The sequence below is a fragment of the Silurus meridionalis genome, chromosome 13 (genome assembly GCF_014805685.1).
Source record: "Silurus meridionalis isolate SWU-2019-XX chromosome 13, ASM1480568v1, whole genome shotgun sequence".
Lineage (NCBI taxonomy): Eukaryota > Metazoa > Chordata > Actinopteri > Siluriformes > Siluridae > Silurus > Silurus meridionalis.
This window is the reverse complement of record NC_060896.1, coordinates 18391205-18409771: the sequence shown is the minus strand read 5'-3', so window position 1 is coordinate 18409771 and position 18567 is coordinate 18391205. Positions and strand designations below refer to the sequence as shown.

The following is an 18567-nucleotide window of genomic DNA, read 5'->3' as shown; positions in this document are numbered from 1 at the left end:
TCCGTCTTATTTTCGCTCTCTTATTTAGTATTGCTGCTGAATAAAGAACATGTAATCCTTATCTGATTACTCGATAAATCGTTGGGAAAAAACGTTGGAAAACTAATCATAACAATGTTTTAGCTTATGTCCAAATGGATAAGCTCATAAAAATTTTTTTTTTACAGACAATTAACTACATTGTCTTACTCAAATAAAGCATACAGAAGTGGAACAAAACACAATGACTTAAATAGATATTTAAACAAATGTGGCATCCCACACTCATCACCACCTGCATAAGCAGTAAACTATGAACGTGCATATGTTCTCCTTCCTCTTTTCGGAGCACAAACATGCCAAATACATTCATTTACATGTGAAACACAAATTGCTCTCCAAAACTTGTTCATTACAGCTAGCTGTAAATTCTAAACATTGTAGTGTACATGAATCCTAAGCTATAGTATTTATTGTCTGAAAGGTAAGTATGCATGCATACAAACCTGGTCCAATTTGGTGCGAGGAACATTTTGCTGGTGAAAAAGGAGGATGGAATCTGTATGGCCATGGATCACAGCCTCTGCAGCACTGCAAAAAACGAACACACAGGCAATTCACTGGTTGCACTTAAAAACACACAGTGTACATATTAAGTTATAGTTCAATAGCTTCAATTATTTGAAATGGCTTAAAATAATAGGAAACTGAATACCTAAAGAAACAAATTTAGACACATTTGTCAAGAAATATTTAACCATTTTTAAATAATTTAATAATTCAATTCTTTAGGTTTTCAACATTACTGTACACTAAAAATTAACATTGGACACTGTGGTACATCTGCAGACATCTGCACTCAGGGACTAACTGTTTGCTATAGACATCTGTTCATTCTGTTAAAATATGCACATTGGATATTGCACACACATGCACAAGGTCACCCCTGACTGTGCATTTGCACGTTACTCTTGTTTTTACATTACTTACATTTCAATATCATTTCTTACATCTACCTCATATTTATCACACCTTAGCATGTTTAGTGTTTTATGTTTAATGTTGACTCTTGCTGTTTCACAGTCTATGCACCTTGGTCCATTAGAAAAGGCATTTCATTCTATTGTATACTGTGTTGTGGATAGTGATGGGAAGTCTGATTCTTTTTTGTGAATCAGTTCTTTCGGACAGTTCGTTTAAAAAAACAGTTCAAAAAAACGGTTCATCAGTTCTTTTACGTCCTTACGTCATGACGTCATGCATATTAAAAATATCACCGCGGCGGATGAACATGCACACTAAACACATTTAAATAAAGTCATGTCTATTGCATGAGGGCATATAGCTTATCTGTTTAAATTTAATCATCATCATCATCTTAGAAATGTTCCTTACATTTTGCACTAAATCACCCAATACAGGCACTCATGTGCAAAACGTTGATGTTTTAAGTTGTTAGTAAATAAACTTACTTTTTATTTAAGTCCTCAGTTTACCTGTGCTCATATATCAGCAGCGCAGCACCAGCCTTTACAGTATGTCAAACGCATCTGATTCGGAGTCCAAAAAGTGTGTGTGTGTGTGTATTAATGTCAGACAGCACGCGTACTGCTCGGTAGGTCGCGCATGCTCGGTATCAACAATTCGTTGGTATCAGTAGTATGTCGGACGTGTCCGAAAGAAACGGTTCTTGATACAGTACTGGTGACTTGAGAACAGCAGTATGTGTGCTGCTCGGAATCGGCAGGTATGCGCATGCTCAGTGTTCAGCAGCATGTTTCAGTTTAACGTGTGTACTGTTGGAGAAACTAGAGAAGAACCCTATTCTCAGGGATATTGATTTATTTTAAGTCGGATAGACGGTCATACACATTCAAAAGTGAGTAACTTGAGTAATTTTCTTGATTAGTGCTGATTTGACACGCGAACTGTTTTGAACGATTCAGTCCGATTTGGTGAACCGGTTCGACCGGTTCACTAAAAAGAACCGGTTCAAATGAACGATTCGTTCATGAACCGGACATCACTAGTTGTGGAAGAATGACAATAAAGCTTGAGTTGAGATAAGTTATGGTTATTTAAATTCACAGCATATGCAAAAATATATTTATTATGCTCCTCCATTAATATTAAATCTCACCTGTTTGCTAGGCTAGTTGTGAAAACATACACCACTTGCTGGGAGGTGTGAGATGGCTGGTCAGAACGTAGACCTGAACCAAGGCCACATCCTAAACCAGGGCCACTTACTGACTCAACAGTGCCTGAAAGGGACTGGCCAGGACATGACATCACATGCTCCCCTGAAAAGTAAGAAAAAGGAGAAAATAGTTAGTGGAGGAAAGAAGACAAATCTTATCCCCATACAACTAGAAAACCTCAAATTAGGCGCAAAAAAAAATGCTGACATTGGTAATCCAGCAGTTTAACCATGCTACTTGAGGAAAAAAAATAAATTATAAATTAAGCACAGAGCTGTAATAAACGCTTACCTGAACTACCATATCCAAACATGTATTATAATCTGGTTGAGGCCGAGTGCATCTACACATGAGATGCAGAAAAGACCTGTCTGCATGTCTACAATTACTTTTTTTAGTGGAAAAGTCAGAAACATTTGGTCATACTATGTGGATGATGTTTATCTTGTATATGGTGAGGGCTGGAGCAAGTCAAAGGTAACTGGAGAGGTTATTAGTGCACATTGCACTTGCATGTCCAAGGTAAGCCTGTAAATCTATGCCAATAGTTAAGCACATTGCTAACTGAATTTTATTCAATTGTAGGGAAATAAATTTAAGGTTATAAATTATGTACTTCAACTTTAAATAAGATCTGGATCTTATAATAACTGCTTATGATAATGCCATAAGAGCAATGATTTGGAATCGCAGGACTTGTAAGTGAAGAGATAAGATGCACTCACTGTTCAATCCGCTGTGTCTTTGTAAGAGTTTCACTTTCTGATGTTCAATAAACTCTTGTCGATGTCTGAAGCCAAGAAAGCTTAGAACCCACCAATGCGCATGAATTATGTTTCATTATAATTTTTTTCATACGTTTAGAAATGTTTGTGGTTAGATTGAAGTGAAGTGTGTAGCAATGTTGCTGTGATCCTTGTTGTGGTGGAACAGTGTGTGAGTGTTCGAATGCTTCATCTGGGACATCGGAGCTCTGTGTGTGGTCATGAATAAACAAGAAGCTGTGTGCAATTAAATGCTGGTGTTTTTGTGTTTTTTTTTTTTTTTTTAAATCTAATTTATATTTAATTCCATTTTATCATGTGTTATTGGTTTTCAATAACAGTAAATATCCCAGAGTTGTTAGCCAATATTCAGGCTTTGCTGCTGTAATCCAAGTGTCACGTTTTGTTTTTTGAAAATTTTATCTATTCAATTTCCGACAGCAAGTTAGTTCCTGGTCTGAGAGAGCATGAAGTTAGTTCATGCTAGTTTTAATTTAGACATTTTTAATCGCAAGGATAAATAAACTGTCGCAATATCATTGTTTAATGCAGTTCCTGCCAATGTGTTTTAAATGTGCGCGTTAGCTAACCAGCAGCATCCGAGGACCAAAGACATCACTTCCTCACATGAAAGATTAGCCGTTGAAATGGTCCATGTAGCACTACTGCCGATACAACGTGCCAGCTACATTTCATTATGTACTTCTTTTTAAAAAGAAATTGGAACTTAGCCACTAGGTGATGCTAAATACCACAATATCGCACAAGGGTGTTGTCGGTCATGTGACCTTCACTTGTTTACCTGCATCTTGTGCCATGGAATGACGTTATGATGAAATGCAAGGCCACACAGATCAGAAAAGTCAGTCTCAGTTACATGTTTTTTAAGAATATAAATATATTTGCTGGTGCTTGCAACTGAGTCATTGGTAAATCCAAAACATCTATATAACTAATGTTTAATGATGGAAAGCCACAAAAACATGTTTTTTTTTCCCCCCTCACAGATTTGCATAAAATGTGCATTTCTGTGACCAGCTGTTAATGTGTATTGGGTGACTGGCCTTTTTAATGAGAAAATAAACATGTTCTGGTGTTTTGGTAAAACATTTATTTGCAAGTGAACTGTTGTACCAGTCTATGTTTCATTAGCTGATTCAGAAAAACCCATGGTAACATTAAAAGCTAGTATGATAATACTTAAGTGTGTGTGTGCGTGTGTGTGTGTGTGTGTGTGTGTATATAATAATTTCTAATAGACTAATTTGAAATAAAAAAAATATAGCAAATATTTCTTGCTCCAAAACCTCCAAAAGTTGTTTTATGCTCGAAAGCCATTGCAAGCTCAGATTTTTTTGTTTAGTTGGCAGAGAAATCTAGTTGCCAGAAGTTACCTTATTTTGCATATTCTGTGATTTCTAGACTGAGTACTGAACGCTTCAAAACTCCACAGCCTTTATATAGTACTGTATATGATCACTGTTGCCCTGAACAGAAACATTTTCCATACAGTTTAAACATACATTACTTTGTTCCATACCCTGTGAAATCTGTGAAAAAAATGTATTTCCTTCCCTGATTCTATGGCAAATAAATATTTCTTTTTCATATGTGTGTATACACAAACTATACTGAATTAATCTAAATCATTACTGATTCAACATATTATAGGGAGCAAGGGAAATAAGATAATTAGGCTGTATTAGTCTGGAAATTAGAAAGATCTATAAACGCAGTTTACATATTCCATAAATAAATTAGACTTCTCCACCGTCAAAAGATTAGTTAACAAAAAAGTCAAACATAGAAACAAGTCTTATTTGCTCTGGTAGTAACCTTACTGCAAGCCTTCACAGAATATTTGTAACTGAGAAGAAAATCAGAATCGCTGTCCTCAACTGGCAGTAAACACTTTCCATACATAATGATTGTGGAATAATGGTTTAGATTCTTACGACTACAATATCTTCATCAAATGTTACCAACTTTGTTACTTATTACTTTTTGCCCCATTATTTTAAAGGTAACTTGAAGCCTGGGAAGGTCCTGATGGAAGCTAAGCCTCAGGAAGCTAAGGCAGTACATGTGTAACCAAAAAAATGGAATATGTCACTGGATGTTTCTTTTCTGCAGTGTTTTGTTTTTACATCTATGAAGTTTGTATTTACACTATTGGGCTCCACTTACTGTGTGAAGTGGTGGAGGGTTTCTCCTCCTCTTCCTCAGTCTCGGCACCTGAGCACCACTCATCTCCACTATAAGGCTGCTTCTTCTCCAGCACACACCGCCGCTTTCTGCGTATTGCGCCATCTAGTGGATAACACCAACAAAACACAATACCAAACTCGAAATTAAATGGCAGGGTTTTGTGAATAATTTTGGTCAGGAAACACTAGTTAAGGACTCTATGGCTTGTATATGTAAGTGAATGTCCAGTAAAAGAGTTTCAAAATATTTTACACACAGTCCACTCTTTACAAGACAAAAAATGTCTGTCCACAGTACCTGATTACAATAGTATATACCACATGCCCTGTCCTTAATAGGGAGTAACTGATCCCTATTTCCATTTGGGCTTTTCACTAAACACTGTGTGCCAGTCATGCATTAGTTTTTAAATAAGATTTAAATAATTTTCTCTGGCATGCTAAAATGATAAGATGAGAAAATATTGTTCATTATCTCACAACCTTGAATACCAACCAACCAGACAAAATATGAGAGTCAGACAAAGAAAATGTGCAGGCAAGGGGGTGTGAAGTTAACTTGTGGTGTCATTAGCCTGTGCAAGCATTGTTGGAAGTGAGCAGAGATAAAGAGCTGACCTTTTCTGCATCCTCTTTTGTTCACAACATACATCATATTACGTAAACGTGAGTCGGCTCTTGTACTCTCTGTTGCTCTTTCTATTCCTCTCTCGCTATCACTCTGACACCCCCCCAACCCACCAACATACACATATACACACACGCGCACACACACACACACACACACACACACACACACACACACACACAAACTCACTGACAAATCACTAGCCCTGACCAGATGTGGGGGGGGAGCAGTTTGATGTGGCACAGCAACTTGCATTTCATTTGAATGAGTCTTTGTTTGTTTTTCCTCAGGCTAAAATCAAAAAAAAAATAAAAAGCAAAAGTGAGAGTGGACAAAAAGCCCAAAAGTTCACATTCAAAAGCCTGTCCTCCTATTTTCACTGACTTTTTCTCACTACTCTGCCAACCTGTTACTTGTTGCCAGTTGATGGTGACGTTGATGATGTATCACAGTGTGCGTGTGTGTCTGTACATATGGTTGTACAAAAATGCTTAAATTATTTTATATTTATTATTCAGAGTTCTTTTTGGAAAGACGCACGAACACAAATATGCTTTGCAACACAACAAAATGCAATAAAAAATAAATGCAAACTAAAAATGCAAACCAACCCCCATACACACAGTGACAGCGCCTACAGAGTATTCTCCTGTCTAACGTTAAACACGTTCAGGTTTAAGAAACCATGCTGCTGTATATGCATTTTCATGTGACTGTGTGTAGGCTGTGCAAAAACATTGGTATACAAAAACTAGTTGACTAGTCATTCTCCTTTGTTGTGTATTTATACATTATCAGCACAATTTTTTTTTTTTTACTATTAAAAATTTTATGTAAAAACTCTAAGTAAAATTACAACAGTATGGCTTCTGATATGTAGTAAAAATAAACGTGTGTGTTTTGGCATCACCCTCCAGCACTGTGTTAAGTAGGGAGCATGCAAGCGTCTGTAAACAATTTGAGTGTCTGTTCCTGTGGTTTAAACAAACATCTGCAAAAGTCAGTAGAAACTAACATTTATTTGCTAACATCAATGCTACTGCTTTGTCCACCCCTGTCCCCAGTCTTTGCTTATGATCTCTAAAAATATTGAGAAACACAGACCATAAAATCTAACTCCTCAATACAGAATCTCATAGGCCCAAGCGCCACCTTTGTAATCTCTACTCTTTTGCTCCCTCTAGAGGTTATTGATGGGATTTAGGTCATGGGTAAGATATGGACATGTCCTAAAGCTTGATTAACCCATTTTGTTTAGCCTTGATATAAAACTTTATGGGTTATTGTCCTTTTGGAAAACCTCGGGTGTTATTGGCTGGTATACATGACCAAACTTTTTATTGTTTAATCTCTGTCATGTATTGTAACAAGGTTCCCAAGGAACTATGGAGGAAAAACAGCCTCTCATCACCACAAAGCATCTTCCTTTCTAAACTGTGTGGATGAGGTTCTTTGTGCATAACCATTCTTCTTCTTATACCAGCTCCACCTTGAATGTTTGTTGCTAAACAACTATTTTTGTTTCATCTGACAACAGAGCATTGTTGTAGTACCAGAAAGTGTTTAGCAGACACCATACATTTATGGCTGTGTTTACTTATAAAAATAAAAGAGCATTGGTACAGAATTGCTTATTAGCTTGGAGATTTAAAAACACCAAAATGCTATCATATCCTAAAGAGTTTCAACCTTGATTCTTAAGGAACCTTGATCCTTTCAATACAGCTGATATCTAGAACTGGCTGTTCTAACCTTCGTATTCGGGACAGTTAAATAAAAAAAAAGGGAGACTGTAAAGAAATGCAAAAGAATTCATACATTTAAACAAAAGGCATTTCCGTCTCGATAAGGCAAGTTCTACTGTACATCATTGCACATTGTAAAAATACACTTAGAAATGTTTTCCTTTCTTTTGCTTTAATGGAAAGCTGTCACTTCATAGTGTATTACTTTGAATTGGAGGTTCAGTCAAACCTGCTCTCAAAGAATATCTCTTGCTGTTAGTAAAAGCAAAATAAAGTGCAAAAAATTCCTTGCACTTTCACATGGATTCTGTCGAAGATTAGGTGTCATTGGTTGACCTGCACTATTTAATCTCACTGAGCTACTTTACAACCCTGCTAGCAGCTATGCAACTTTCTAATTGTGTTTCAAGTTGAAAACTTATTTTCAAAAGTGTTTAGATATCTAGAACATCCACAAATCTAGTAGTATGAAAAATAGTCAATTTACTAGGGTTATTCAAAAGGCAACAAGGTTAAAACATTTTCAAACATTAATCATAATTGGTATTAGACGAGGTAGGTATTTTAGAATAATAATCTGCATGTTAAATGAAGAAAAACTGTACATTGAGAGTTTCTCTAACCAACCAATTTGTAAATCAGGTAGTCTAGTAGCTAATGTTCTAGTGAATGCCTGATTTGTGAATATAAAAAAACAAAAAACAAAAACAGCTTTGTCTAATTTCATTTGTGTATTCACTTCCCCTTGTTGATAAATTACTATATAAAATTGGCCTCAGTTTCACCTGATATGTATACCCTGATATACAAGTACAGCAGGATGTAATGGATAACCTCATAGGAGGTTGTAAATACTATGAGTTGAACAAAATTGTAAAATATATATTTTTAAGTTTCATTTTGTTCCTATAATTTTCAGTAGGTCAGTAATTGTGACATGCTGCTTTGTGAAGTCATGCATATGTCTGGCGCAAGACATTACCTTTAGCATCAGACTCCATCACTGGTGCAAGTGTATCTTTTTGTTCTCCGGCATCCACAGAGATGCTTCTCTCCCTTTTGGATTTGGTCTTCATGATCCCAACCACACTTTTTAGTCCTGGAGATATCTGGTTGGATTTTACTCCATGGCTCCCTGGCCCAGCGCCCTTTGACCCTAAGTTGCTCGCAGGTCCTTGCTGTTCCTGCTGATTCACATTTGGGATCTGTGACTGGGCACCACTGGTCACTTGCTTCCCATGATTGGTCAGTTTATTTTCAGAGTGCATTTGATTGGCTGATGTAGAGAAATTCAAGGGGTGGGGTTCAAGAAAGAAGTTGTGTTTGTATAACAGTGAGCCTTGCACTGTGAAAAGAATGAATGGGAGAGTTTCAGAGTAGATCCCTATATGTATGCGTCCATTTATTTAAACGAAATTATATGGATTGCTGTCCCTCTGTTTCACACTTCAAAAACAAATTCATTCTCACATTGTTCTTAATCGGAGTTTAATGGTCAATGTCAAGGACACAATGTCGCTCATGATGGGAACATAATGAAGGACAAGCAAAAGAAAAATAAAGAATGAAAGTAGAAATGGACAGAAATTATTTCTAGCAAAAGCAGTTTATTTAGCTCTTACTTTCCTTTAGTAATTGTAGTTTTAATACTATAAGACAAAAAAAATCATAGTTACATGTTGAGTTTGTTACTGAATTTCAGAAAAGTTAGTCAAGCAAAAAATGCTGCTATTCACTCATATGAGCTGAGACCTCCAAGTTATGAAAATGATGATATTATATCTCATGACTCACCTCACTTTAATAAAGACCTGAAGCTCTGGATCATTCCTGCTTCAGATCTCCTCACCGACCACACATTGATCTGCAACACAAATTTACAAAGATTAAAATGACAAATGACAGGCAATGGTAATGTTAATAGTAATTGCATTGGTAAATACAATTCATTTTAAATATGAGGGTCACAGCTCAGAAAGGGCAGGGAGGAGAGGAAGTGTTTAACTGCACCTTTAAAAAAAAAAAAAAAAAAAGTAGGTGGAGACTGTTGCCTAGAAGTAAAGTTTCCCCTTTATTACAAGGTTCTCATATGACTCACAATTTAAAACCACATAACTACCTTACATTCCTCAACACTATTAAGTGAATTGGTGCCATCTTTGCCTTCCTTTTTCAATTTATTTTCAATTTATTACAATTTTAAAATACCATGATATAAAATGTTAGATAAAAAGTTTGGGCCAGCAACATTATGAGTACACTCCTCAAAACAATACAAACACAACTAGGTGAGGACACACAAACACACACTTTTTTTTCTTCATACAGTTACGCTGCCCTATAAAATTCAACACACACACACACACACACACACACACACACACACACACACACACACACAAACAATACTTCCTATTTCTTAAGCCCAAGGCAAAACCTATCAAATAAAGCTAGTTTTCTGAAGGCTACTCAGTTTACTACTCTTCTAAAGTTAGTATAAGTCAACAAATACACTGACCAGGCTGGACATGTCAACAAACACCCTTTCTGACTTAATCATTGCTGCCAGGGCTAGACTTAAAGCTCTCCTTTTCCTGATATTCACATTATACATTACAGACAAGACATCCCCTCCAAGGGCTTTGGGTGACAGGATTACAAGATGTAATCGACGAATTCAACACCTTTGCATCTGGAGTTAGTGCTTTCCAATTGTAATCCGACTGCCCGAGACGCCCATTAATACCAAAGTAAAAATGAGCGAGTAAATGATGACACAGCATTACTTTTCTATAATTTACACGTGAAAAGGCACCTCTCAGTGCAGTCTCTACTAATGCTGAGGCATCACATACACAGCCAGGCCAGCAGCTGACTGTCATAAACTACACTAGGAATCTACTGTGTGTGTGCGTGTGTGCGTGCGTGTGTGTGTGTGTGTGTGTGTGTGTGTGTGTGTGTGTGTGTGTGTGTGTGAAAGAGAGGCTCTTTATTGGCGAGAGGGTGTGCCTCTGAGCCTGTACTTGTGAGTGTGCCTCTGAGCCTATGAAATAGGTGTTAGGTGTAACGGATCATTGTGCAGACTTGTAAGAACACGGGAACTCAGTACATTTCTTTCTGTGTCTACAGGCCTTGACAAGTCATTTCCACAACTGTTGCACAAGAAGAGAGACACACACACACACACACACACACACACACACACACACACACACACACACACACACACACACACACACCTTCCAGTAAGATGAAAGACCTTAGCTGGTGACGTTGACAGGCTCCCACACAGCTTTCCATCTCAGAACCATTTCAGGGTGATGACCTCAAAAACACCTTCTTTTAGACCACAAATGTCTTTCTGCTTCTCTCATTCTCTCTCTCTCTCTCTCTCTCTCTCTGAAGCATTACACACACTCACACACACACTCACACACACACACACACACACACTCACACACACACACACACACACACACACACACACTCACACACACACTCACACACACACTCGCCACTGCATCTCTCTGAAAGCTGCTTTTCCCTTTCAAATGCCACCTTTCAGATACACCTCTCTAACTTTAAACAGTCACTTTCTCTTTTTTAGGTGCAGCTGTTGCTCATTTAACCATTTGTATTTCTTACTTTTCATCACATTTATTACTCATTCACCCATTCCCTATTCTTCTCACCAGTTATAGTCCTCACATTGCATGTCATGGTGGGTGTAGTAGTAAATATTCAATAACTAGCATACGACCCACACAGAATATTCCGTTGCGGTCTTCATCATTCATTAATTTTTTGAGAAAACTAAAAATCGTATTGACTTCTAGTCCACTTTATTATGTGACTTTATTTGTCCACAATATAAAAGATGTCAACCATCTTCTGCTCATGAGAGGAAAAGGAAATAAAACCTAAAACTTGTTAAAAGTTTTACACACATTCGCACAACTATTTTCCTCATACACTGTGTATATGCATATCTCACTGCCAGATAAACGTCAATGTAGACCATATACTCACACAGAAACGATCTTTGGGAGGCCTTAGTTTGTGTGTGTAAGCTTAACCCCAACCCCAATCTTAACCACAGTAACCAAAAGCAATACCTCTCACACATTTAATTTTGCAGGGATCAAACAGCGGTTTACATAAACACATACATACATGCTCTGACAGCGGCGGACAGTAATGAAGTAAATGTAAATCGTTACTGTACTTGAGATGCTTTTTTGCGTATCTGTACTGAATAATTTTTTATTTGGGGAAACTTTAACTTCACAAGAGTTTAAAATCAAATATCTTACTTTTTACTCAACTACATGTTGTGAAATCTGTCGTTCCTCTTTATTTATGAGTCGATAAAAACTTGAGCCACCATGCTCTGTTTTTAACTTGTTTTGATTGTCGCTTGGTGGTATCGACTTAGCACGAGCATAAAGTTCAGCATCAGGTCAACATTTTTAGAATAATAAATGATGGAATCCTGAATCTAACTTGCCACAAAACCCGTGGCCTTGAGTGTGTGATTTTTTTAAGTATTTGAAAAGAAGGTTTTGGGCTCATGATCATTTTAATAGATATCAATCAGTGCTTGACTTTGTTGACAGTGTTTCTTAGGTCTTTTCACATAAACTGTTGATTAAGCAAAGAGTCTTGTGACAGAAATTATAATTGAACACAATAGCCATAATAAATCATAGTACTTTGGATACATAAGTACATTTAAAGGCTATATATATATATATATATATATATATATATATATATATATATATATATATATATATATATATGTATTTTTTTTTACTTTTAATTATTTTAAAGGGAGTACTTTTACTGGAGTTATATTTACCTAATGTATCTCTACTTACTGAAGTAAATGGTTTGTGTACTTCATCCACCACTGTGCTCCAATACCAACTTATCAGTTAGTCACTGATCAGAGGTTGATCCCACCTTTACTCTGTCTTTAGGCTTTAACTGTTATAGTATAATAATGTAAAATGCAATATAATATAATAATGCCCAAACCATTTCCTGTGGGGTCTTCATTCTTAACTACAAACTCTATATGAGCAAAATGATGTGGACCCCTGACCATTACATTAATATGTTTGTCTTCCCCACAAGGTTTTCACAAAGGTGGAAGCAGATCTCTTTGGATGCTATAGCATTATAATTTCCCTTTACCCGAAATACGGAGACTTGCCCAAACCTGTACCTGAACTTTAAGTGAGTTCCATGAAGAGTTATCAACCTTCAAGATGTAGCCCAGGCCTCTCTGTCTAACAATCAGTGAATGATCATGTTCAATAATACTCTTGTTTGGAATTAATGCTTTTTGAATGGGCAAATCCCCATAGCCACGCTCCAAAATTTAGTAGAAAGTCTTCCTAGAAGAGTGAAGGTTATTAAAACAACAAAATGTATGTAATGGTCAGGTCTCAAAAATAAATTGGCACAATCAAATAAATAAATCCATTTGATATTGGGAATGCCCAAACCGAATCTCTAAAATTATGTTTTTGTTTGACCAGTAAAACATTCAGATACATTCTGACAAATACATTTATTACTAACCTCAATAAAAGTATTTTATGGAATGTGAATTAGCTGCCATCATTTGCTCTCTCTTTATCAGCATGCTTTAAAATAATGTTTCTTTATACTCTGTTGACCAATATAGACATTTTGCATGTACTGGACATTGCACTGGTTTCAGAAAAACAAACTGCACTTAAATAACCTGCTATTGGCCTCTGATCAGGGTTGTGTCTCCTTACTTGTACTCAACCTAAGTGTAGCTTTTGACACCATTGATCATAACATTATACTTGCTAGACTAGAAAATGTTGCTGAAATAAAGGGAACAGCTCTTTCCTGGCTTAGGTCTTATTTGACTGATCACTATCAGTTTATAGATGTAAATAGTGAGTTCTCCACACTCTCTAAAGTAAAGTTTGGTGTTCCACAAGGATCTGTCTCAGGCCCACTGCTTTTCTCTGTATTTATGCTGCCTCTGCGTGAAATTATACGTCAACATGGTATTAGTTTAAAGTGCTTGGTGATGATACATAATTGTATATTTCAGAAAAGCCAGATGAGAGAGATCTGCTTAACAATGTTGAGAAGTGTGTAAAGGACATTAGACAGTGAATGCTTGATAACTTCCTTCTGAAATATTGCAAAAAACATGATGTCGTTACAGAGTTTAGAAAAACTACTTCCTGCTTTTCTCTTAAAAATCCCCAAAGTTATGGAACTGCCTTCTAATTAGTGTTCAGGACTCAGTGGACAGTCTCAATGTTCAAATAGCGGCTGAAAACATTTTTTTTTTTAATCAAGCTTTTTATCTGTAGGGTTTTTTTTTAGGTAAAGTGGCAGATCTGGAGGGATCATGTATAAAGAGAGTTCGGTAAATTAGGATATTTGTATGCTGTCGTCCCCTCACTCTCACATGTTCTCTCAGGTTTGTTTACGGTGGTGTGGTGGGCCGTCTCTTATACCAGAGATCACTCATGTCTGTGTTACCTTCTGGCTCTCCCTTTTAGTATTAGCGAGTCTTGCCAGAGTCTCCAACTGCACAGTGTCCTAAACCTAAGCCACTCTGTGCAGCTGGGAATGGTTTCAAATCACCGGCCTGGGGATCCATGAAACTACGGGGTGACACAGGAGCTTTGATGGATTTAAACTGTACTACGTTTAGCTGTAATTCATTGTAATTCAGACATTCGGTGCCACCTAGATGAGGATGGGTTCCCTCCCGAGTCTGGTTTCTCTCAAGGTTTCTCCTTATGCCATCTAAGGGAGTTTTTCCTTGTCACAGTTGCCACCAGCTCATTGGGGGAAATTTACACTTATAAAGACCATCTTATTTATTCTTTCTTACCAAATTATCTGAGTAAAGCTGCTTTGAGACAATGTTCATTGTTAAACAAATAAAAATGACAAATACAAATGAATTGAACTTGTGCATGGCAACAGTGGAAATTGAGAGAGAGAGATCAACAGAATTGAGGCAATATGAACATTGGATAATGCTTTCCAATTTCCATTCATTTTTCCCTTCATTCCCACCAAAGTGTCTCCTTTGTTTGTTCTTCTGCATTGCTGTATACCAACTTCTCTGTCTCTCTCTGTCTCTCTCTCACTCACACACTCACACACTCACACCCTTAAAATCACCTATCTGCCTAGGTAACACAGCAGATCAAAGGTCAGTTCGTTCCATGCTGTTCTTTGGCCTGCTTAATGTTGGACTCACCGAGAGGTCCACTATGTCATTCAGCCTGAACCTTGAGCATAAAGAATTGACTAGAATGGTACTTTCATTCTTTATAAAAATCAGTTTTTCCGTTTTCCTGTGGTGCTGACTGAAACTAGGCGTTACGTAGACGACCACCTTGAGTGCAGAGAGTGCAGTCTCTCTCTCTCTTTTTTTTTTTAGAAATGAACCTGCGGTGCAATACACACAAATACTTTTTTAGAAAACCTAGCACAGTACACAGTAAAGATTTTAACCTGCTCCAGAGCGCTCTGGACCTCTGACTAGTGTGACTATTCATCTTCCAACAAGACAACGAACCCAAAGCACACAGACAAGATAACAAAGGAGTGACTACGGGACAACTCTGTAAATGTTCCCGAGTGGCGCAGCCAGAACCCAGACTTGAACCCGGTTGAACATCTGATGCTGAAAATGGCTGTTCACTACTGCTTCCCATCCAACCTAAATAGGTGCCAAGCTTGTAGCATCATACTCAAAAAGACTTGAGGCTGTAATTGGTGCCAAAGGTGCTTTAACAATTTGTTGAGCAAAGGCTGTGAATACTTATGTACATGTAATTGTTTTTCATTTTTTAATACAGTTGCAAATAATGTTAATAATGAATTTAATCTATTTTGGAAAAAGGCTGTAACATAAAATGTGGAAAAAAGTAAAGTGCTATGAATTTTCAGATGCACTGTACTTTAGTGGAAATCTTGGACCAGTTAATATAATATGTAAATAATGATTTTGGTGAAGTACATTGAAATCAGAGACGGAGGAAATGTACACATTAATAATCACATTATTCGATTTGAACATATTAATCGATTCTTCATCTGAATAAAGTGACAGTTGATCAGTCAGCTTCAAGGTCACTTGTAATTAAGAAAAGCTTTAACAAATACACTTAATTGACAAAGTATTGGGACACAACTTTGCCAGCCATATGTGGTTCATCACCAAACTGTTACCATAAAGTTGAAGCCACACAATTGTATACAATGGTATTGGATGTGGTAGGAAAATTTCATTTTCCCTTCACTAAGAGACCCAAACCTGTTCCAGATGACAGTGCCCCTGTGAACAAAGTGAGCTCCATGAAGATAAGGTTTACATGATTTGGAGTGTAAGATCATAAATAGCCTGCTATAGAGCTCTGACTATAGCCCTAGTGTACACATCTGAAGTAAATTGGAATGCTTTCTGCACCCCAGGCCTCCTCACTGTACATTAGTACTGACTCTAAAAGCACCCTTGTGGCTGAATGAACACAAATCTCTAGAACCACACTCCAAAATATAGTAGAACATCTTTCCAGAAGATTGGAGTCTATTATATCAGCAAACAGGGATTAAATGTGTAAAGGGATTTTTAAAATGCACATATAATTTGTATGGTCTGCTGTTCACAAACTTCTGTCGATATATTGTAATATCATTCAGCACTATTTATATTTATTCAATTATAACAAAAATAAGAAAACAAATTAAATTGATTAGAATGCACTAAATTATGAAATAATTTTTAACAAAACACTGAACTGAGGAACACTGAACAAAATGCATTAGATCTCCAAAAATATATAGTGATGGCTGACCAACACATACATATGCATCCCATCACTAAAATGTTGACACAAAGCTGAACATAGACAATTGTCCAAAAATGTTATAACATTACAACCTAACTTGAATTAAGAAACTCAAACATAAAGCACAAATTCCATAAAGTCATGGTTTGCTAAAGTTAGGAAGAAAAACATAAAGAGCCTGCACAAATTACTAACCTCAACCCCACTGAACATCTTTAAGCAAAACTTGAACGCTGATGGTGCACCTAGTCACCTTGTCCTCCATCAATAATGTGCTTGTGGCTGAATGGACAGAAATGTAAACAACCATGCACTCAAATCTAGTGTAAAGCATATAATTATAACAGCAAAGAAGGGACAACTGTGGAATAGAACATTTAAAATGTGATGGGCAGATGTCTACATAGACTATATGGCCAAATTTGTTTACATCTGACTATCACACCCATGTTTGGGTCGTCCACTAATCGCTCTCCTCATTGTTCACATTTTCTTTTTTCCTGTAGTCCAACCCACAAATTTTAGTATTCTCCTTGCTGTAGCTTTTGCTTTCCTGCAGTTCATTATCTCAGATGTTAGAGAATGTTCAAGCTGAATAAAATGTTACAAGATGACTAGCAGCTTACGTGTAAACCAAAGGCTGTAGGAATGTGTGTGTGTGTGTGTGTGTGTGTGTGTGTGTGTGTGTGTGTGTGTGTGTGTGTAAAGTGATTCACTGCCTACACATTAGGAACTGCTTTGACACCACCCACTTAACAAAATTACATATTTTATAAAAAAAAATCATTTAAAAATCATCTGTTAAAAAAAACTAAATTGTTTGATTGTTGGATTCTTTTTTAAAATAAAGAAAATACCAACAGAATTTATTAAAAGTATATATTTGTGTTAAATCAGCTGTATTCTGACATATTCAAATATTCATAAATGAAATACAGGCAAATGTATAGTCAGATCCACAAGAATTTAAAACAGTGACCCATTTTTTGTAATTGTGCCTCTGCATACCACCAAAATGTATATCAAATAAAGTGACTGGAGTGAAAATCTTTTGAGTCAAGCTTTACACATCCATTTTCTCATAGTCATTCCACTTTTACAAGTTTGAAATTTTTTTTTTTTTTTTTTTTTTTTTTTTAACAACTGACAATCAATAAGAAGTTTCATGACAAGGTTATGTTTCTTCCTTTTTTTCAAATTAGATGGAGATAATGAATCTAGTAAAGAAGTTGCAAACCTAGTTTGACTGTACGCTCAAAGACAAAGAATAAAGTTATTCTGTAATAGACGGTTTGGAAGGGTAAAACGGGTAATATTTTTCAGACATGCATAGTCTATCTGGTGAATAAAAGGTTAAATAAATAACATACAAACATTCTCGCCAGGTTACCTACCAGGTTATTTTTGTACAACAGCATGACCTGAATTGTGTTATTGTGCTTATACCACATAGATTTGTCAACAATGGGATTCACTAATGAATACCTTTCTGAGCCTTTTAAACGTATTTATGATTTATTTTTAGATTTACTGATTTATCTTTGCTTGTAACAGAACGTCAATGAGACAACTTACAAACTTTCTCACAGCCTCTCATGTATTCTCTCTTGAAGACACAAATGTGCCTCGCCCTTTTTACTGAGAAACTGGAAGCAAAAAACTCTTACCAAATCACTGTGACCACCACAAAGCACTGACACTCAATACTCCTTACATACTATTTCTAACAAAAAAAAAAACTCAGAACATCAATGATCATCAATAATCTTTGGTAAACAGCAACATGCTTTTTCATATGTTTACTTTGTGTATGATAACTTGGTCTGTCCACCATACCAAGTCCCTGTAACTGTGCTGTTAAGATCAATGCAATAATCTAAAACAAGAACAGGGGTGTTAAAATAATCTTATCGTTCATGTTGCAGCCGGAACCACTGTTAGAGCTGTGAGGTTATATTAATCCACACTTTCTGACTAATAAGGCATAAGATTTGTATTTGCTGTTACACCACAGCAGTGTTAAAGTCTCAAATCTGTATAAAGTGTCATAACGTTTAACAATACTGATCAATTAGCGGTTAGTATTTTTACATAACGTTCGTTTAAGCAACACTTATTATTAAAACTTTTTATTGTTATAAAACACAGTCACCTCATCTCACCTTGTGTATAC

The 18567-nt window shown here is 36.4% G+C and overlaps 1 protein-coding gene across 2 annotated transcripts in view; it reads right to left on the bottom strand.

Moving 5' to 3' along the window:
• The window catches only part of bcl9l (bcl9 like), a 44103-nt gene that overhangs the window by 6936 nt on the left and 18600 nt on the right, over positions 1-18567 (bottom strand). For both annotated transcript variants that reach the window (XM_046865167.1, XM_046865168.1), the window contains exons 2-6: positions 9319-9388; positions 8507-8869; positions 5132-5254; positions 2120-2282; positions 486-570 (exon numbers count right to left, since the gene is read on the bottom strand). In XM_046865167.1, coding sequence (XP_046721123.1) covers positions 486-570; positions 2120-2282; positions 5132-5254; positions 8507-8792 — 657 coding nt within the window. In that variant the 5' untranslated portion in view covers positions 8793-8869; positions 9319-9388. The remainder of the gene's footprint in view (positions 1-485; positions 571-2119; positions 2283-5131; positions 5255-8506; positions 8870-9318; positions 9389-18567) is intronic.